At 49.2% G+C, this 22,403-nt stretch overlaps 1 protein-coding gene across 1 annotated transcript; it reads left to right on the top strand.

Moving 5' to 3' along the window:
- Window positions 1–11,532: 11,532 nt before the first annotated feature.
- TREML2 (triggering receptor expressed on myeloid cells like 2) lies at window positions 11,533–21,668 on the top strand. Its single transcript, XM_026507482.3, has 5 exons — window positions 11,533–11,684; window positions 13,897–14,217; window positions 17,640–18,057; window positions 19,269–19,375; window positions 19,670–21,668. The coding sequence occupies exons 1-5, from the start codon at window positions 11,633–11,635 to the stop codon at window positions 19,762–19,764; spliced, it is 993 nt and encodes a 330-aa protein (XP_026363267.1). The 5' UTR covers window positions 11,533–11,632; the 3' UTR covers window positions 19,765–21,668.
- Window positions 21,669–22,403: the final 735 nt, after the last annotated feature.

The following is a 22,403-nucleotide window of genomic DNA, read 5'->3' as shown; positions in this document are numbered from 1 at the left end:
AATAGCTATGTCAATCAGGAAAAAAAAAAAAAAAAGCTAGGACTCAACCTACCAAATATTAAGATACACTAGTAAGTAATACAACTGACATCAGTGGTGCTGGTACAACAAGAGCTGACAAATGAGACAATGGTATAGGGTAAACTTCCAGACAGTTCCATATATACACAGGAGCATACTTTATCATAAGGAAGCACCATGAATCAATGGAGCTAAGGGCCCATTATTTGGTAGACATCCTTGAGAAAACTGGCGGAATATATTTAAAAAAACAACCAAAAACCCAAAAATACTGTAACATTAAATACTGCCTAACATTAAATACAAAGATGGACCCTGGACGGATTCAAGGCATATGTGTAAAAAATAAAATTATTAAGTTAATAGAAAAAAAACCCTACAGATGAATACCAAGTAATGAAGAAGGACTTCTTCTACAAAGTTTTAAAGGCACAAATCATAAGGCAAAAAAATATTTAATTTGATTACATCAAAATTGAGGAATTCTGTTCAATGAATAACGCTATAGGGAAACTTATCAAGCAGATGACAGACTGGAAAAAATTAGCTAAAAATATCTAAAAGTGAGGGGTGGAGTTACGATGGCGGAGGAGTAGGGGTCCCTTTTTTCTGCTGGTCCCCTGAGCCGAGCTGGATAGGTACCAGACCATTATGAAAACCCACGGAATCAGCCTGAGACGCAGGAAGATATATCTGGATCTCTACAAATGAACATCTCCGGCGCTGAGTATTGAGGTAGGAAGTGGGGAGCCATGAATCAGCACACAGATATTGGAAGAAAAAAGGAAAGGGGAGGGAGCCAACGTGCTCGGGCACCAGGAAGCAGTAGCCACCTGCACTGGAGAGTGGGCCGAACTCGAGGATGGGCGCCCGGGAGAGAACGGACTGACTGAGACCGTGAGCCTGGGAGTGTACGCGTGTCCAAACTGAAAACCGGAGCTCCAGAGCTCTCACTGGAACCGGGCTGAGACCAGGAGCTCAGGAGCGTGCCCGCGACCAGACTGAAAACCTGTGCTCTGGAGTGCGCGCGAACCTCACTGAAACAGGGATCTCAGGAGCGCGCGCGGGGCGGCTAGCGGCTGGCGGTGTTAGAAACACAAAGGACACAGACGTGCCGGCCCTGGAAGTGAGGGCTGGGACGCCGGCTGCAGGGTTTTTAGCAGCACCAACAGAAACAGAGTTAAAAAGGCAAAGAGAGCTCAGGTGAGAGCAGACTGCGATCCCTCTGTTCTGAGACAGAGGCTAGGATACGGCCACTGCTGCTCTGACTCTCAGAAGAGGCACAGCAAACCGCCAGGGAAAGCCGCCAGAGAACAAAAGCCTGGAAATACCAGCTCACATTGTGCCAATCCCCATCCCCCCCTCCCAGGGGACACGGAGACTACCCAAACAGGGTTGCCTGAGTATTGGTGGGGCAGGCCCCTTCCCCAGAAGACAGGCTGAAAAATCAAGAAGCCCACATCCCTAAGGTCCCTATAAAACAAGTGCACACTGCCTGGGTCCTGGTCAATAATTTGGGCTCTGGACAACCCCGCAACCTCTCCTCATCAGAATGACGAGAAGGAGAAATCCCCCACAGCAAATAAAAGACAATGATATGGATATAACCAAATTATCAGAAATGGAATTCAGAGTAACAATGGTCAAGATGATGTGTAGGCTTGAAAAAAATATTAATGAAAATATTAACGAGAATATAGAATCTCTAAGGGTGGAAATGAGAGCGAATCTGGCAGAAATTAAAAATGCTATGAGCCAAATGCAGTCAAAACTAGAGGCTCTGACGGTCAGGGTAAATGAGGCAGAAGAACGAATCAGCGAAATGGAGGATGGGATGGTAGAAGAGAAAGCTAAAACAGAAACTTGGCTCAAAAAAATCCGATCTCAAGAATGTAGATTACGGGAGATTACTGACTCAATGAAACATTCCAATGTCAGAATCATCAGCATCCCTGAGGGCGTGGAGAAAGAGAGAGGTCTAGAAGAGATATTTGAATAAATTGTAGCTGAAAACTTCCCTAATCTGCCAAAGGAAATAAGCATTCATGTCCAAGAGGCAGAGAGGACCCCTCCCAAGGTCGACCACAGCAAACCTACACCACGTCACGTCATAGTGCAATTCACAAATATAAGATCCAAGGATACAGTATTGAAAGTGGCCAGGGCAAGGAAATTTCTCATGTAGAAAGGCAAAAATATTAGGATTACGTCAGACCTGTCTACAGAGACCTGGAATGAGAGAAAGGGTTGGGGGGGCATTTTTAAAGCTTTTTCAGAGAAAAACATGCAGCCAAGTCTCCTTTATCCAGCAAGGCTGTCATTCAGAATTGATGGAGAGATAAGGACCTTCCAGAATCACCAGTCACCGACCAATTTCGTAACCACGAAACCAGCCCTACAGGAGATATTAAGGGGGGGTTCTATAAAAGTAAAAAGGCCCCAAGAGTGATACAGAACAGAAATTTACAATCTATAGAAACAAAGACTTTACAGGCAACATGGCATCATTAAAATCATATCTCTCAATATTCAGTCTCAATGTGAATGGCCTAAATGCTCCCATAAATGCCACAGGGTTGTATTTGGATAAAAAGTCATGACCCATCCATTTGCTGTCTACGAGAGACTCATTTTGAACCTAAAGGTACATCCAGACTGAAAGTGAAGGGATGGAAAACCATTTTTCATGTCAATGAACCTCAAAAGAAAGCTAGGGTAGAATTCTCATATCAGACAGATTGGATTTTAAAGACTGTAGTTAGAGATACAGAAGGACAGTATATTATTCTTAAAGGATGTATCCAATAAGTGGATATGACAATTATAAATATCTATGCCCCCAACAGGGGAGCAGCAAGATACACAAGCCAACTCTTAACCAGAATAAAGAGACATATAGATAAAAATACGTTAATAGTAGGGGACCTCAACACTCCACTATCAGCAATAGACAGATCACCTAAGCAGAAAATCAACAAAAAAACAAGAGCTTTGAATGCCATATTAGACCAGATGGACCTCATAGATATATATAGAAGACTACACCCCAGAACAAAAGAATACTCCTTCTATTCTAATGCACATGGAACCTTCTCCAGAATAGACCATATGCTGGGTCACAAAACAGTTCTCAACCGATACCAAAAGACTGAAATTATTCCCTGCATATTCTCAGACCACAATGCTTTGAGATTGGAACTCAATCACAAGGAAAAATTTGGAAGAAACTAAAACACTTGGAAACTAAGAACCATCCTGCTCAAGAATGATTCGATAAACCAGGAAATCAAAAATCAATTTAAACAATTTATGGAGACCAATGAGAATGAAAACACAATGGTCCAAAACCTATGGGACACTGTAAAGGCAGTCCTAAGCGGAAAATACATAGCCATCCAAGCCTCACTCAAAAGAATAGAAAAATCTAAAATGCAGTTTTTATATTCTCACCTCAAGAAGCTGGAACAGGAACAGAAGAATAGGCCTAATCCACGCACGAGAAAGCAGTTGATCAAGATTAGAGCAGAGATCAGTGAATTAGAAACCAGGAGCAAGGTAGAGCAGATCAACAGAACTAGAAGCTTGTTCTTTGAAAGAATAAATAAGATCGATAAGCCACTGGCAAGACTTATTCAAAAGAATAGAGAAAGGACTCAAATTAACAAAATTATGAATGAAAAGGGAGCGGTAACAACCAACACCAATGAAATAGGAAGGATCTGTAGAAACTTTTATCAACAGCTTTATGCCAATAAATTAAACAACCTGGAAGATATAGATGCTTCCTGGAAACCTATAAACTACCAAGACTGAAACAGGAAGAAGTTGATTATTTAAACAGACAGATTAATTATGAAGAGATTGAAGCAGTGATCAAAAACCTCCCCAAATACAAGACTCCAGGGCCTGATGGATTCACCCGGGAATTCTACCAAACATTCAAAGAAGAAATAATACCTGTTCTCCTGAAGCTGTTTCAAAAAATAGAAACAGAAGGAAGACTACCAAACTCTTTCTATGTGGCCAGTATTACCTTGATCCCCAAACCAGGCAAAGACCCCATCAAAAAGGAGAATTACAGACCGATATCCCTGATGAATATGGACGCCAAAATTCTCAACAAGATCCTAGCTAATAGGATCCAACAGTACATTAAAAGGATTATCCATCATGACAAAGTGGGATTCATCCCTGGGATGTAAGGGTGGTTCAACATTCACAAATTGATCAGTGTGATAGATCGTATCACCAAGAAAAGACTCAAGAACCATATGATTCTCTCAATAGATGCAGAAAAATATTTGACAAAATACAGCATCCTTTCCTGATCAAAACCCTTCAGAGTGTAGGGATAGAGGGTACATTCCTCAATTTCATAAAAACCATCTATGAAAAGCCTACAGCAAATATCATTCTCAATGGGGAAAAGCTGGAAGCCTTTCCCTTAAGATCAGGAACACGACAAGGATGCCCACTCTCGCCACTATGATTCAACATAGTACTAGAAGTCCTTGCAACAGCAATCAGACAACAAAAAGGGATAAAAGGTATCCAAATCGGCAAAGAAGTCAAACTGTCTCTCTTCGCAGATGACATGATACCCTATGTGGAAAACCCAAAAGACTCCACCCCCAAACTACTAGAAGTTATAGAGCAATTCAGTAATGTGGCAGGATACAAAATCAATGCTCAGAAGTCAGTTGCATTTCTATACACGAGCAATGAGACTGAAGAAAGAGAAATTAGGGAGTCCATCCCATTTACAATACCACCAAAAATCATACGTGATCTCGGAATTAACTTAACCAGAGATGTAAAGGACCTATATTCTAGAAACTACAAATCACTCTTGAAAGACATTGAGGAAGACACAAAAAGATGGAAAAATATTCCATGCTCATGGATCGGAAGAATTAACATAGTTAAAATGTCTATGCTACCCAGAGCAATCTACACTTTCAATGCCATCCCAATCAAAATACCAATGACATTTTTCAAAGAACTGGAACAAACAGCTCTTAAATTTGTGTGGAACCAGAAAAGGCCTCGAATCGCCAAGGAACTGTTGAAAAGGAAAAACACAGCTGGGGGCATCACAATGTCGGATTTCGAGCTGTACTACAAAGCTGTGATCACAAAGACAGCATGGTACTGGTGCAAAAACAGACACATAGACCCATGGAACAAAATAGAGAGCCCAGAAATGGACCCTCGGCTCTTTGGGAAACTAATCTTGGATAAAGCAGGAAAAAACATCCAGTGGAAAAAAGACAGTCTCTTCAATAAATGGTGCTGGGAAAATTGGTCAGCTACATGCAAAAGAATGAAACTTGACCACTCTCTCACACCATACACAAAGATAAACTCCAAATGGATGAAAGACCTCGATGTGAGACAGGAATCCATCAAAATCACAGAGGAGAACATAGGCTGCAACCTCTTTGACATCGGCCACAGCAACTTTTTCATGACACATCTCCAAAGGCAAGAGAAATAGAAGAAAAAATGAACTTGTGGGACTTCATCAAAATAAAAACTTCTGCACAGCCAAGGAAACAGTGAAAAAAACTAAGCGGCAGCCCTCGGAATGGGAGAAGATATTTGCGAATGATACTACAGATAAAAGACTGGTATCCAAGATCTACAAAGACCTTCTCAAACTTAATAAACAAGAAACAAATAAACAAATCATAAAATGGGCAGAAGATATGAACAGACACTTTTCCAATGATGACATACAAATGGCAAAAGACACATGAAAAAATGTTCAACATCATTAGCCATCAGGGAAATTCAAATCAAAACCACACTGAGATACCACCTTACAGCCAGTTAGAATGGCAAAAATTGACAAGGCAGGAAACAACAAATGTTGGAGAGGATGTGGAGAAAGGGGATCCCTCCTACACTGTTGGTGGGAATGCAAGTTGGTACAGCCACTCTGGAAAACAGTGTGGAGTTCCCTTAAAAAGTTAAAAATTGAGCTACCCTATGATCCAGCCATTGCACTACTGGGTGTTTACCCCAAAGATACAGACGTAGTGAAGAGAAGGGCCATATGCACCCCAATGTTCATAGCAGCATTATCCACAATAGCTAAATTGTGGAAGGAGTCGAGATGCCCTCCAACAGATGACTGGATTAAGAAGATGTGGTCCATATATACAATGTAATATTACTCAGCTATCAAAAATAATGATTTCTCAACATTTTCTGCAACATGGACGGGACTGGAGGAGATAATGCTAAGCGAAATAAGTCAAGCAGAGAAAGACAATTATCATATGGTTTCACTCATGTATGGAACATAAGAAGTAGGAAGATCGGTAGGAGAAGAAAGGGAAGAAGAAAGGGGGGTTAAACAGAAGGGGGAATGAACCATGAGAGACTATGGACTCAGAAACAAACTGAGGGCTTCAGAGGGGAGGGGGGTGGGGGAATGGGATAGGCTGGTGATGGGTAGTAAGGAGGGCACGTATTGCATGGTGCACTGGTTGATATACGCAAGTAATGAATCATGAAACTTTACATAAAAAACTAGGGATGTACTGTATGGTGACTAACATAATATAAGAAAAAACATTATTATTAAAAAAATCTAAAAGTAATATAGCAATTCAATCCATAATATACAAGGGGCCGTGCCAATCCACAAGAAGACAAGAATCCCTGTGGAAACGGGTAGAACATGTGAAAGGCAATTTCCAGGACAGAGAATCCAGAAGGCAGGCAAGTGATATTCACACTTATTATTAATCTAAGACATGTCAGTTTAAACAACCATGAATGCCACTTTACACCTTTTCAACCAGCAAAATGAAGACACAGTAAAGGGCTCAGTGGGGATAGGAAACCTGTGAGAGAATAGACAGGCACATTATTCCTCCCTCCCTGACAGCCCCACAGATGTGAGGAGAAACCTTCTGGAATTCAGAGCCTAAGGCATCTCAGGGACTATCCAAAATGTCACAGTTGAGGAAATGAGGCCCAGAGATCCCATAGGGCCAGTCACAAACTGTCACCCAGCCCTTAGGAGCACAGACAGGGCAAAAACCCAGGCTCTCTACTGATGGCTCCTGAGACTCCTCCCTGGGCCCCTCTGTGTGGCCCCCACACCTGGTCTGCCTAGCTCTGATTCTGGGGCCTTCTCCTTACCACTCCCCCCCCCACCCCCATTGCCTCAGCAAATCTACTCTTCTTTTCTGGCCTCAGTAGCCTTCTGCTGATTGTTCAGCCTGATGGCCCTGTCCTTTCTGACCTGGTGGGATTGTTCCTACTCCCCTGGCTCTATCCCTCCCACCCCACTGAGCTCTGAGTCCTATCTCTATCTGGAGCGAGGCTTTTAGGGGAAAGGAAGGGGTGGCTGGAAGTAGGTAAAAGGAAGGGAGGGGAAGAGAGGGGGATATCAGTAACAGGGATAGGCGAGGAGGAAGGGGCAGGGAAAGAAAGTGGGGAAATTCACCTCAATTTAGAATTTCCTCCTCATCCTCCCTCCTCAGGGTGATAAAGATACTGTAGGGACAGCAGTGATGGAGGTTTCTGATTGTGTCAGACCAGCCTGGGCCCCAGGACTCTTCGGTACATTTAACATCCTCCATGGATCCAAAATGAGTACCTATTCTCCTTGTTCTGCCCAGCTATTGGGAGTTCCCCCCTAACCACTCACACCACAATCCTGTGAAGAAAGCCTTCTTGAGACAACCTCCAGTTTCCATTTATCTGTGTTGACCCTTCATCCCAGTACTGAGCACTCTTAAGACCCAATTCCACAGCCCCTAACTTCTCCAGGCTGATCACCTATGGAAGGTTTCTCTGCATTTGATCAATACCTCTGCTCCCTGGGCTGACCCCCAGGTAGCATCTTCCCCCACTTCAGCCCTGCTCCTTCTCTCCCTGGACTCCTGCCCTCTCTCACCACCCCCTCAGCTGGGCACCGACCTCACTTCATCAGCTCTCCTCTGTTTCTTGCCTCTGCACTACCTGGAAGTCCTATGTATTTTTTCTTGTGCTCAAATGCATGCCCTTGAACTGAAATGTGTAGGGGGAAACTGAACAAGATGGCACATGAACCTCACCAGCTTTCCTCTCCTCCTACCTTGAATATGTTAAAAGCTAAAAATGACTCCAAAATAAATTGTTAAATTGAAAATAAGGAAGGTTGTAATCAGCAGACCAGAGACTGAGGAATTCCTAGGAGTTAAAAAAAAAATCAGATGCAATTAACATGGCAAAAACAGATGCCTTGGCAGCCCAAAATGTGAGCAGAAGACAATTATTCCAAAATGCTTTGTCCACAAATAAGATGTGACAACTAGGATCCATTATTCTGTTTGCTCTATACATTAGGAAATTCATAGCCTAAGAGAAAATCATGTTGGATAAACAGAATAACTGCCTGTGAGTGAAAGATAAATCTTTCAGGGAACAGAAGAAGTTATCACATCCATAAAACAAGAAAAGCCCAGAGTCACATTCAGAACACTGAACATCCAGCAAGGCCAGGGCATTGAGCTCTCAGAATCTACGTTCACCATGAACAATCTTAAGGGAAATTTAGCCAACATATTTGCCATAAATATAATGTTAAAGGTAGGTTTTTGGCAAATGTTCCTTATTAAAACCAGGACATTCTCTTCTATTGCTGCTTTGCTGAGAGTTTTTAATTACGAATTGGTGGTGGTGTGGGGGGAAGTAGTGCAAATGCTTTCTTCTGCATCTATTGAGATAATCCCGTAATTGTCTTTTATTCCGGTGATGTGGTGAATTAGGTTGACTGATTTTCAAATGTTGAACATAGGTCGATTCCTGAGATAAAACCCACTTGGTTATATTGTTTAATGTTATTATATACGTTGATGGTTTTGATTTGCTTATTGTTTGTTAAAGATGTTTCTTTTTTTCTCTCTCCCTAAATCTTTTTTTTAATGTTTTTTTATTATATTATGTTAGTCACCATACAGTACATCCCTGGTTTTTGATGTAAAGTTCGATGATTCATTAGTTGCGTATAACACCCAGTGCACCATGCAATATGTGCCCTCCTCACTACCCATCACCAGTCTATCCCATTCCCCCACCCCCCTCCCCTCTGAAGCCCTCAGTTTGTTTCTCAGAGTCCATAGTCTCTCATGCTTCATCCCCCCTTCTGATTACCCCCACTTTCTTTATCCCTTTCTTCCCCTACCGATCTTCCTAGTTCTTATGTTCCATAGATGAGAGAAACCATATGATAATTGTCTTTCTCTGCTTGACTTATTTCACTTAGCATTATCTTCTCCAGTACCGTCCATGTTGCAGCAAATGTTGAGAACTCGTTCTTTTTGATAGCTGAGGAACCAAGATGCCCTTCAACAGATGACTGGATTAAGAAGTTGTGGTCCATATATACAATGGAATATTACTCAGCTGTTAGAGATGTTTCTATCTATGTGCATAAGGCACGCACAACTGTACTTTTCTTTTCCTCTAATGTCCTTGTCAGGTTTTAGTGTCAAGGATATTCTGGCTTTACAAATCAGGTTGGGGTATGTTTCCTTTTCTACCTTCAATAGTTTCTGTAACATTGGCATTGTTCCGTCTTAAGTATTTGATGCAGCTCCCTAAAGAAGTTGAAGAAAATTGAGTCTGGAGTTTTCTTTGTGGAAAGAATTTTACTCTATGTACATTAGACCGTGGTTTTTTGATGGAAAAATAAATGTAAAGAAAAAAATAGAATGCCGTGTTAAATCGTCTTGTACATAAAAGCCTGATGTATACACATTTTTAGAGATTTTGATAAATCCTTCCAAATTTCTCTCAAGAAACATTGAATCCAGTTTATACTTCCTCTCTCAGTGGAATGAGAGTGTTGGGTTTTTATGGCTTTATCGTCACAGCTATCGCTGTGATTCCAGGCAATAAGTCCTCACAAGAGGTAAATGGAACTCCCCACTCTTCAAGCCACTTACGGCTGGGGTGGAGGAAAAAAGGAAGGAAGATGTGTTGGGAGGCCAGAGAGCCTTTGAACGCACGGATCTGAGGACAGTGAAGACATATTAAGCAGGAAGGGTGAATAAAGAAAGTGTAACAGGACTTCTGGGAGCGGAGAGGTCTGAAGTGACAACTGTAACTCACTTCTCTACCCCATATGCCTGGTGCCTCGCATGACGCCTAAGACTGTAAAGACAAATGAATGAATGAATGAATGAACGGAGAATAAGTAAGAGACTCAAAGTTTGGAGTCAGCAAAGATCAAGCTTCCTTGGTTTGGGGTTTGCGAGTTCAAGCTCAGCTGAAGACTTTTTACTGTGCGTCCTGTCTAAGGAGAAGAAAGTTGGCATAGGTGAGCAGGGGGAGCACACATCATCGTGAAGGCCCCCTCACCCCCCAGTGAGCAGACGACACAGCTCCTGGACGTCGGAAGTCTATCCTCCTGATTCTTAGAGCTCGGGACTGAGTGAAGGGTGGGGTCTTGGGCCAAATGCTGGGTCATTTGGGCTGCCGCCGGGAGGCTGGCTGAGCGAGATAGGGTTGAGGGAGAGGAAGCTGAGTGGGCATGCGCGAGCGGCAGCGGGCCAGCCCAGGGGCCAGCCCAGGGGCCAGCCCAGGGGCCGGGGGGCTGGGGGCGTGGCTTCTGGAGACGCGGGGGAGGGGGTGCCTGCAGGAGGGAGGCGGTGTGAGGGCGGGCGGTTAGCTGGTGGGTGGTTAGACCGGAAGGTAGGAGAACTGAAGAGAGGGATAAAGGTAAGGAGGCAAGTGCGTACTGAAACGGAGAGCCAGCTTCTGTGTGTGTGTGTGTGTGTGTGTGTGTGTGTGTGTGTGTGTGTACGCGCGGGCGCGCCCCCACGTGTGACAGCACAGAAGCCCCACCCTGAGCCCAAACTAGGCTCCGAGACTTAACAATTTGCATCTCTCTTCCCTGTCACTCGAACCGCGGCAGAAATAAGATCGCCTGGGAGCGCGGAAGGAGTTCTTCGCCAGTGTGAGCGGGAGGGGCTGTTCTGACCCGCCAGCAATTGGCAGGAACGACAGGGCCCATCAGTGCGCATCAGTGAGGGCTGAGGGAATGAATGAATGGAGTCTAAAAGAACCTCCTTGCGAATGTGTGTTGGCGAAAACCTAGGATCCGAGGTGCCCTGCCCCAGCCCCGAGCCCCTACCTGTGGGTCTCTGAGCCCTGGGAATCCCAGGGAGTCTGTAGCTGAGGGTTCAGAAAACTCACCCCCAGCCCCCTACACCAATCCCCTGCTTCCGGCTAGGAGGCACCCCCACCGGCCAGTTTCCAGGAGGGGACCCAGAGGACGGGAAGTCTTCTGACTCTGACAGCCCTCCTTGGGCTGGGGGCGGGGGGCAGACTGGGTGGAGCAGCCACACGTGCCTGAAGTTTCGGGGAAGAGGGCGTAGACAGCAGCCAGCACCGCCCTCCGTAGGCTCTGTGGGCCCTGCGGTCTGCCGATCACAGTGGGTCCCACAACTTCCTCACTTCCCTAAATGGGCAACTGCACTTTCGGAAGGCCAGGTCCTTCCCTGGCAGACCTAAGTGGCACATCCTGCATTGGCCTGGGCCCCTAACCCTGGATTCGAGGTGTCTCGGCCCCCTGCTGGCCTGTGACTGTCCCCAGCTGGATGGAGCCATGGCTCCTGCCTTCCTGCTGCTGTTGCTGTGGCTACAGGGCCCTGTCTCAGGTGAGAGGGCAGAGGAGCTGTCCTAGGTGGGAGGAAATGGCCTTTTTCTAGACTCTCCCTCTCTACTTTTCCTTGCCCAATAATCTTATTTCATGCCTTGTGGGGTTGGAGGAGAAGGGAGAGGACATGGGGCTGACCTAGCAGCTCCTAACCAGTAAGAAGGTCGCATCCCACTATCTGGCCCCCAGCAAAGCTAACACAGGACTCACAAACTAAGATAAAGCTCTGAACCCTCTCTGGTTGGGCTCCTTCATCTGCCAGGCTTGGTCAGGACCTCTGACCATGGACACTCGATTTCCTTACACAAAAAACCTCTGTCCCTTGTCGAGAAAGCCCTGCTTGGTTCTTACAAGAACTGTTGCATCACGTGTGTGTGTTTTAACTGGCTAAGTGGCTTGTGCCACTACCCCCTGTCCCCATCCCCCTGTCCTGAGGGGAAGCCATCCTTGAAGGCCTCGCTCACCCCTATAGCTACTAAATGCTCCCTGAGGGGGCCTCCCCCACTCCTGCCTCCCTGACTGCCATGGCCACCAAGTCACCCTTTCCTGTTCAGTTCTGACCACTGCCTGTGAGGGAGTGGAAGGTGGGCACAAATTAACACAGACCCTTCCCAAGGGCACCCCACCCCGCACCTCTCCTAGAGAGCCTCCTCCCTCTGCCAGGGCAGAAGTGTGTCTCCTGTACGGAGCAATCCTGGGGTCCCCAAACCTCCCACCCACCAAATCACTGAGTTGGGTCATTCTGTTTGGTTTGTGTGGGACAAAGGGATGCCCAGAGCGGGTGCTACCTTACCCCAAGCCTCAGCTCCAGTGCAGCTGGCTTGGAAGCAGGTAGACAGCTCCTGTCGTGTGCGGGGTCCTTGGCCATCACAGCTCTGGGCTCCACTGGAGAAGTCTGGAACAACCTGCATTTGAGAAAAGGAAGCACGTGGAGCACCAGCTACCTTCCAGGCACTGTCCTGGGGCCCAGTTCCCACAGCCGACCTGAGACAGATAAGAAACAGAGACTTACGGGGTCTACTTACACAGTTAGTCAATGGTGGAACCAGTGTTTTAACCCATATTTATTTAGACTCCAAAATGTGTGCTCTTCACTCTGTCCTGCTGGGGAGAAACTTGTGTGTGTGTGTGTGTGTGTGTGTGTGTGTGTGTGTGTGTGTGTGTGTTGACGGCAGGCTCTGGGGGCTGTGAGAGGAGTAAGTGATGAGCTTACGGTGGGCAGTGGAGTGGAGGGAGCCCATCACAGTTTTGTCCCTCTCCCTGTCCCCTGATTCCCCTAGTTCTACTCTCTCCCCACTAGCCATGGATTGTGAAATGCACAGACCACATCTTATTTCTAGGTGGAGACTATAACAGACTGTGGACGAAGAGTGAATAATTGTACTGTTCTTCAGTTTGCACTCCATTGGGAATTTAGAAGCATGTTTGGGCATTTTTAATCTCTGGGTTTTATGCAACTAGAGTGTTTTAAAATGAAATAGCACCTAAAATGAACTACAACAACTCGCTATTTAAAAGATAACTATGATGAACTTATTTGTGAAATAAATAACTACTCTTAATTTTTTCAAATTTTGGATTTTCTTATCTATCTAAATTGTTTGTGCTCTGGGATTTCATACCTTTGTGACTTCTGTTTTTGTCTGTGTATCTCTCTCACTGAGGACAAGACTTGGGTCTTTCCCACAAGCCCCTGAAGATGGGGCTATTACTTTCCATTGGGCTAGAAAATACTGTGAAAAAAGGGGCTGTGTCAGTTGGAGCTCCTTGAGTGTAAGGGCTGAGTTTCCTCCATTAGCCTGGGGGCTCCCTGAGGGCTGTGCCGGTGTCTCCACCATCAGACTGGGAGTTCCCTGAGGGCTAGCCCTCTATCTTCATCCTAGAACTCCCCAAGGGCACGTCTCCTCATCAGTTTGGGAACTCCCAGAGGACAGGGCTACTGTCTACTCCAACAGACTGGAAGCTCCCTGAGGGAGTGGCCTGTGTCTCCCTCCTCAGACTGGGAGCTTGCTTTTAGCAGGGCCTGTGCATCTCCTCTAATCAGATGGCGGGGGGTGGGGGGGAGTTCTTTCAGTGTAGGGCTTTGTTTCTCCCTGAAACTCTGAGTTGCATGACAGCAGGGCAGTATCCACCTCCTCTCCCCTCACCCTGACCTTCGAGATGCCTCCTTCCCCTCTCTCACCAGACCTTGCTCACCAGCAGTGTCTCCCCAGGTGCCCCAGCCGAGAGCGTGTACACTAAAGTGCAGCACTTTGAAGGGGAGACTCTGTCTGTGCAGTGCTCCTACAAGAGCCGCAAAAACCACGTGGAGGGCAAGGTATGGTGCAAAATCAGGAGGAAGAGGTGTGAGCCTGGATTCACCCGGGGCTGGGTGCAAGGGCCGCGCTACCTGCTGCAGGACGACGCCAAGGCCAGGGTGGTCAAGATCACCATGGCGACCCTCAGGCGCCAGGACTCTGGCCGGTACTGGTGCATGCGCAACAGCTCCGGGACCCTGTACCCCCTGATGGGCTTCCTGCTGGAAGTGTCTCCAGGTGAGCAGGCCTGCCAGGGCACTGGGAGGGTAGGGGTGTCCTCCCTGCCCCGTACTCTGCTCGCAGCAGAGGTAGTGAGAAGAATAACCCACCAATGGGAGTGTTGTGCTACAGGGTTTTCACGGTTCTTTTACTGACATCTTCATGGGCATTATTGTCCCCCACCTTCCCAATGAAGAAAATGAGATCTAAAAAGCCCTCTGTGGATCTGACTTGGTCCAGGGTCACAGAGCTAGCAAGTGGCAGAGACAAGATTCAAACTTAGGGCTGGGCTCCATGTGCTTTGTTTTTATTCCATCATCTGTTCAATATATATTCATTGAGTCCTGATTCTGGGCCAGGGACTGGACACAGTCCTACCCTAAGAGAGATGACAGGCAACTGCACATCATCAGACCAGTAATTGTAGATAACAAGGAATGTTCTTAAGAAAATCAAACCGTGCGACAAACTGGAAAGTAACTCAGTGGTGGGGGGAGCTATTGTAGCGCCGGAGATCAGAGAGGACCTCCCTGAGCAGATGACATCAAGCAGAGCCCTGCGTGAGGAGAGATTTCTAGCCCTGTTGAAATGTGGGTGCTTTGTATTCCAGGCGGGGAGAACCGCATGTGCAAAGGCCCTGAGGTGAGAAAGGGCTGGGCTTGTATAAGGCGGGGCTCTGTGGCTGCCCCGTATTAAGTGTGGGGTACAATGGCAGGAGATGAGGTTGGAAAGTCAAACAGCAGCCCTAAAGTCTATGATGTGGAGCTTGAGTTTTATTCTTAGTACAATAGGAAGCTATCAGATAGTTTACAGGGGTGTGTTGTGGCTTGTCTTTAAGATTATAATGGCTGCTGTGTGGAGGATGGATAGTGGAAGGATAAGAGATGGGCAGAGAGACCATGGTGAGTATTCTGGCTGAGAATGACCGTGTCTTAAAGTAGGACGTGGGCCCTGGAGGTGCAGAGAAGTGGAAGGGTTAAAATCTGTGATGTTCAGACTTCCTGCGCACCCTGTACCCTTTGGAGGTTATTAGGAGGTGAACGAAAGCGAGGAATCAAGATTTACTCTGAGGTTTTCTATTCCATCAGCAAGGTGCGTGACAATATCATTTATTGGGTACGGTAACTCTGGTGAGGAGCTAGTTTGGAGGAGAAAAATCAAGAGCTGTACTTTGTCATGTTAAGTTTAAGACACCCCCTAGAACCCTAGGTGGGCAAATGGAGCAGCAGTGAATATATCAGCCTGGAGCTCAGGTGAGAGGTCAGAGCTGGGGATATACCTGGAAGTATCTCTATGAAGATAGTTCAGTTTTATTTGTTTTTTTAAAGTTTTTTTTTTGTCCATTTATTTGAGAGAGAGAGAGAGAGTGAGCATGAGTGGGGGAGGGTAGGGGCAGAGGGAGAGGGAGAAGCAGACTCCCCGCTGAGCAGGGAGCCAGAAGGACCAGGGGCTCCATCCCACGACCCTGAGATCAGGACCTGAGCCATAGTCAGACACTTAACCAACTGAGCCACCCAGGCGACCCTCTGTGAAGACAGTTTAAAGTCTAGGGGATTCGAGAAATCTACACAGACAGAAAGAGGTTTAGTTGTTGCTTAGGCTGGGGGGAAGGAAGGGGAGGTAGAGGGTAATAGCTAAAGGGTGGGGATTTCTTTTGGAGATGATGCATATATTCTAAAATTGACTGTGGTGGTGGCTGCCTGACTGTGAATATACTAAAGTTCATTGGATTTGGTGCTACAAATGGGTATTGTATATGGAATGTGAATAATATCTCAAAAAAGCTGTTAAAAAATCAAGGGGATGTAAAACTTCTCCCTTCAGTGTAGAAAAAGAGAGAAGGGCCAACCCCGGAAGTCCTCCCACATTTATAAGATAGGAAAGAGTGAAGAACCATCAAGAGAACCTGAAAAAAGCAGCCAGTGATGATGACATGAGTTGCCCACCATTCCCCATTCCCCTGACCCGCCTGCATCCCTCTCTTCTGTTGTGACTGAGCAAGGGCAACTGCTCTTTCTAGGATGTGGGCCCAAATCTCATTCCCCTCTCCAGTCCTGCTTCAGACCCAGGGAATAGTTGAAACCAAGTGTATTGAAGTCTTAATTTGCAGGGATACAAACATGAAATGGTTTTGTTTCTCTCAGTGCATATCCCCATCACCCCCCATTGTCAAATCCCATGGTCTACCTTTTAAAGACCATTTGGGGAGATTCCAACTTTGCAGACCTTTTCAGTTATTAGGAAATAAAAAATCCGCAGCCCATTAGAAACTCGAATCTTCTAGCAATATATGCTCTTCTACTCCTTTTTAAAGACCACATGTTGTGGCCCAAGCCACCCAGAGTAGGGAAGAGGATAGGCTGCTGCCTAACTCCCTCTCCTTCATCACAGCTGAGTGAGTGGGGCAGGTGGGGTTCTTCTCAGTGACCTCGTCCTGCCTTCTCCTCCCAAACCCCTGGTGCACTGAGGCAGGAATGAAGAAACGGAAGAGGTTGTGTGATTTCACTGCCCACCATAGTTCTCTCTCTGTTGGGTGTTACTCTTTTCTACCCAGCCCTTTGTGATCGATCCTCTGTAAGATGGGTGTCTAAATGCTGGCTCTCCCAAGGCACCTACACTTGAGTTCTCTGAAGGGTCTTTGAGGTCCCTCCACTGCTGACTAGGATGATGTGGGAGGTCTGGCTCCAGGTCAGCCTCTTCCCCTATCCCCACTTTCACCAATGCCGCTTGTTCTGAGTTGTCTTGCCTAGAAAGACGGGCACCTTCCATGGTGGCCTTTTGGTCCTCAAGAGTGTGTTCATGCCATGCAGTCACAGGATGCAGCAGCCTGTGCCAGCCCTCTCTCTCCCGCACCATCTGTCTCCAATTCTCTTGTTCTCTGTGGAGATAGATTCTACCACACTGCCCCAGATGGGACCTCACACTTCCTACAACCCTGTCCTCTTCCACCATCCAAACACCAGCCTCATAGAAAATAGGAGGTAAAAGGCTGAGGGGATGGATGATGGGAGCCGGTATCTCTTCGTAAGCTCCTAAGAAGAGCATCTGACCCTGCTCCTGGAGGCATCCTTTGGAATGTGGGCCTTCGATGCTTCCTTGTCCTTATTTGAGGACCCTGGTTACCAATTATGGAGCACCTGGAAAAGTCTCTGTTCAACATCATAGTGAAGAAATCTCTTTGGCACACAGGAATGAGGAGGGTCTGGAAGCCACTAGAGAGATGGGGACAGGGAGGGGAGTTGGCCTGACAGGGAGGGCTAAAGAAACTGTGAGAGTCACTTCCTTCTTTACTGGGCCTACTTCTTCTCCCTGACAAACCCACATCTGGTCACACAGTAGAGCAAAGTCCTGGGTCCTGGGTCAAGGAGGGGAGATGAGGATCTGCTCCCATCAGCGAAGCCCCTGACTCAATCTAACGTTCCTCCCTCTCTGGCCCCTAGCCTCCACGACCAGAAGAAGCACTCCTTTTAGACAGCTGGCCAGTATCCTCAAGAGTGGAATTGTTGTCACATCGGGCCCAGCCCCCACCTCAGGCCCTGATGCCCCTTTCACCACCAGCATGACAGTGTTCACACCTGGCCTCCTCACTTTGACCCGACTTGTGCCCCCCACTGCCTCAGAGTCCATCAGACTGACCTCCGTGACAGGCTTCAGCTTCACTGGCACTGGCCCTCCTACCACGGGGCCCAGGAGGACCATGGAATCCCAGACAGTGACTGTGTCTCCCAGCGATGCCATAGCCTCCTCTGCTGGCCCAGCAGCCATCTCTGCCAGGGCTGGGCACCTGCACACCAGATCGCCCACCACGGGAATGTGCCACACCAGCGGGTCTCTCCTCAACAAGTTATCCCCGATCAGGTACCCGTGGGTCCTGGACTTGGATGACTTTTGACCAGATACGGCAAGAGTTCTTGGTGCCTGAACGGACCTCAAGGTGCAGATGTTACAGCAGAGCTCTCCTGTTCAGGAAGTCGGTCTGGCCTGCTGCTGAATGGGAGGTGGGAGGGAGGCCAGATGCCAGGATGGAGATGTGACATAAAGGACGGCAGTGAGAATTGAGGTTTGGGGATGGGTCAGCATAAAAGTCTGTGGATGGAGATGAGAAGGTAGGGGCAGGACAAGGATGTGGCTTGGGGGTAGGAAGTGGGAAATGGATGCTTTAATTTGGGGTCCCCCAGAAGCAGCCTCTGGGACTAGGCTGGAACAGCATGGCATGACCCTCCAGGGCCGACCAGGCAGGAAGCAGAGGGCAGAACCGGAAGAGGGGACAGACTGGCCCAGGATCATGGGAGGAGGAGAGAGCAGGAGCCCTGCCCCTCTTCAACTCTGTCCTTGTCCTCACAGGCTACAGGGTGTGCAATGATCCATGGAAAAGCATGGGGAAGGGAGACAGGGAAGCAGTTGGTAGAGAACCGAATCAAGCTGGCCACCACTGTGGGTAGCCGAGCTCAAGCCCGGGGGAGGCTCTGGGGCCCAGGATCAGACTCCCAGCTGAAGGGTGTGGGAGCTGGGGTATCAATACACCAGTGTTGGTCATCAGTTGGGGGCTGCCTGCCGTGGGTGGCAAGGAGAGCTGTAGTAACAGGAGAAAGTCCTCAGGCTGAAAAATAGTTTAGATGGGGGTGCTGAGGGCTGGTGCACACAAAGTGGTCTATGGGCAAGGGGATACAGGCCAAGCACCTACTGCATCTGCTTCAGAGGACAAAGGAGGGAAGGGCCATGAGGAGAGGCTCTCATATGGGGAGAGCAAGATTCTCAGTCTCTTCTGCCACAAATGGGGGTCTCTTAGAGCCCTCATCTTCAGCGATGAGCAGGTTTGGGGGAACAACAGAGGGGAGGTGCTAAAGGGGAGAGATGCCTCCCTCCACCTGGGACTTCTTCCCCTGACCTCTGAGCTCTTCACTTCCTCCTGCCACAGCTGGGTCCCCAAGGAAGGGAGGCAATCACCCCCACCAGGGCTGTGAGGATTTCTGCAGGTTCGGGCTTCTCTCGTGGCATGCAGGAAGTCGTGGGTCAGGGTGGGGGTAACTGGATGCTCACCTCCTCCCCGCTCTGCCCCGTCCCCTCAGGCACCAGGATTCATACCGCGTCGTGCTCCTGGGGTTGCTGATCCTCCTGCTGGTGCTTGTGATGTCGATCCTGGTTTATGGGTTCTGGAAGAAGAAACACATGGGAAGTGAGTACAGTCACCCTCCCAGCTTCCTGAGGGCAGAGTACTGGGGCTTGACACACTCTGTCCCCAGGTGGTGTGTCCTCACCTGCTCCAGCCACAAGGACTACTTGGCACCCAGGCGAGGGAGGAGGGTGGGTGGAGGGTGGGCAGGCAGGAACAGCATGGCATGACCCTCCAGGGCCGACCAGGCAGGAAGCAGAGGGCAGAACCGGAAGAGGGGACAGACTGGCCCAGGATCATGGGAGGAGGAGAGAGCAGGAGCCCTGCCCCTCTTCAACTCTGTCCTTGTCCTCACAGGCTACAGGGTGTGCAATGATCCTGCTAGACCCTGGAGGGATCCACTTGGAAGACTGGAGGCTCCGTGGAAGCCTGCTTGGTCTGAAACCACTTAACTGTGGAGTGTGTGAGCTCCTCCTGGAGGGGCCTTTGGAGGCCAGAGGAAGATGAAGATGGGGACGTGTCTGGGCTGAGGCTGGGGGCAGAGAACTTGCCCAAGGCTGGACTCAGGCCTCCCCAGAACCAGAGGCTGCTCTTCACCTGCTCAGTCCCCTTGGGCTGCTGGGAACCTGGGGCAGCCCCCAGAGTTGGGGGTACTGGGCAGAAAACCCCAGGGGAAGCCACCGAGGGGATTCCGCTCAGAGCCGCAGAACCCTGGGTCCCAGCTGGGTGGCGGGGGAGCCCCGATGGTGCTGCACACAGACAGAGAGCTCAGGTCCTGGGACCCCTTGCTATGGAGCAGAGGGGAGCAGACAGGTAGACAGCTGCCTTCTCCCCATCCAGAACCCTGTGTCCTCAGCTTCCCTCTGCTCCCCTCAAGCTTCCCCATGTGCCTGGGGAAGAAAGAGTGCCAGAGGCATCCAGTGTCTCAAGGGCCCTGCCCTGGAGGGAAAGGACCCGCAACTAAGAGCTGGAGGTCCACAGTGGTGTTGGCAGCAGGGGACCCCAGAGTGGTCCAAGCCCCCACCCTCGGGGCCCTGTGTCCTCTGATGGGCCTCTGGATGTGCCCTGCCCTGACCGCAGCTGCTTGTCCCTCAAGTCTTGGGAGGCAGCAGAGCCCACCCTCCCACTGGTGCTTGCCGTTGGCCGGCCCCCAGAGAAAGCTGTGACCAGGTCCCCCAGAGCCCCTTGGCTTCAGACCAGCGTGTCCCCAGACTGGTGTGCAGAGGCTGCACTCCGGGCTTCTCCCCTGGTTCCCAGCTCCAGGTCTGAGCTTCCACAGGAGACTGAGGGCCCTCCAGAGTCCACTGCAGGAGAGGCCACAGCTCAGAGAAAGTAGATTGCCCACCTTCCCCCCTGGACTCATCGTCCCCTGGGAAGAGAGGAGCTACTTATGACCCAGAAAGGACAGCCTGGAGCAGAGCACAGCCTGGAGGAATGCCTGGGTGGGGTAGGGGTGGGGGGACGGAACCAAGGAGCTTCGTGGGGGGCCCAATGGCCCTAGGAGTCTGGCCTCTGCTTCAAGGGCTCCTGGTTCAGACTTGGCCTCTTCCACAGTGAAGACTGGAGAATATGGGCTGGCTTTGTTTCGTGGAGCAGGGGAATAAGCACCTAGGGATCGATGTGACATCTCTGCTCTCCGCCCCAGGGCGGGGAGCTCCCAGGGGGGAGAGCAAATATCATAGTCAGGAGAATGACACAGCTCGGCCTTGATGGGTAGCAAGGGGGCCACTCCAGAATGGACGTGGGGAGAGAGGAACGGGCAGGAGGCAATCCTGGGGGACAGCAGGAAGGAAGGAGGCACCTCTTTCCTATGTCCAGGGGAGGGCACTAGAGGAGAGACTCCCATTGAGGAACTGACAAGCCTGGTGCTAGGACACACACACACACTCACACACACACTCACACACACACACACACACACACACACACACACACACACACAGTGAAATCCATCCTCCCTACCGGGAGGGTGTGGCCACAACCTTGGTGTCTAACTAGGAGGGGGCTTAATTTCCCTGGGAGAAAATAGCTCCCTAAGAGCCCCCCTCCATTCGAGATCCACAACGGCACACCGACAGCCCTGCCTCGTCTGAGAACAGGATGTCCTGTGGGAGAGCAGCAGAGGGCTCAGGACTGTGACCCAGTGAGGCCGCCTGTCTCTGTGTAACCCTGTGCGAGCTACTAACCCTGTTGGGTCTCATTTTCCTCTCTGTGAAAGGGGGCACTAACTCCTACCTCTCAAGACTGCTTTCAGGATAAAATGGAGTAACTTGAACCTCATGAACCTGAGTAAATGCCTCGTGATTGCTGGTCCTCAAGCCCTCCTCCAGCTCTGATGGGCTTTGTCTGCGTTGAAGACCTTTGGACTCTATTTCTCTGTTTTGCTTTCAATTGGAAGGGGCCAGGGAGGGCAGAGGGGCACATGGCCAGACCCTGGGTGGTGGGCGCTGGACCCAGGCAGAGACCGTTGGCTGTGCCCTGATGCTAGGCAGGGAAGCTTTTAGGAGACCTACCATCCCTCTTAGCCCAGGATGAGGGGCTCGTGGAATGGGGTGAGCCTGCATGAGGTGCCCACCCACGGAGCCTGCCCCCACATGAACTCCACAGTAAGGACACAGGGCGCTGAGAAAGGGGTCCAGACCCCCTGCCCCAGCTCTCCAGCTCTGATGGGCCCGGGTGGCCTCTCTGGACCTCCAGTGCTCTGGGACATTTTCCTCAAAGCCCCAGTGTCTCATTTGCTCCTTCCTGTTCCTCCTCCTCTCCCTGGGGTGGCAGGAGGACCCAGAGCCCTGGCAGACGGAGGGCAGGGAGGTGCAGGGCAGGTGGGGGTATCAGACAGGCCGGGGCTGCTGGGCCTTTAGTGGGTAGGGCCACAAAGCTTCCTGAGCAGCGGGCTGTGATGATGGGACACACCTGTGAAGGGCTTCCTGTTGTGACCGAGGGCAAGCCACCTAAAGAAAACCCAGCACCGAGGTGGGTTTGCCCTGCAGAGCATGGCAGGCAGATCTGTCACCGTGCGACACACACACCCCCACGGGGAGGTCAGAAAGCAAGCCTTAGGATCTCCCACACGGCTGCCTCAAACTGAGTT

This window comes from Ursus arctos, unplaced genomic scaffold, assembly GCF_023065955.2.
Source record: "Ursus arctos isolate Adak ecotype North America unplaced genomic scaffold, UrsArc2.0 scaffold_29, whole genome shotgun sequence".
Lineage (NCBI taxonomy): Eukaryota > Metazoa > Chordata > Mammalia > Carnivora > Ursidae > Ursus > Ursus arctos.
This window is presented reverse-complemented; position numbering and strand designations above follow the sequence as displayed.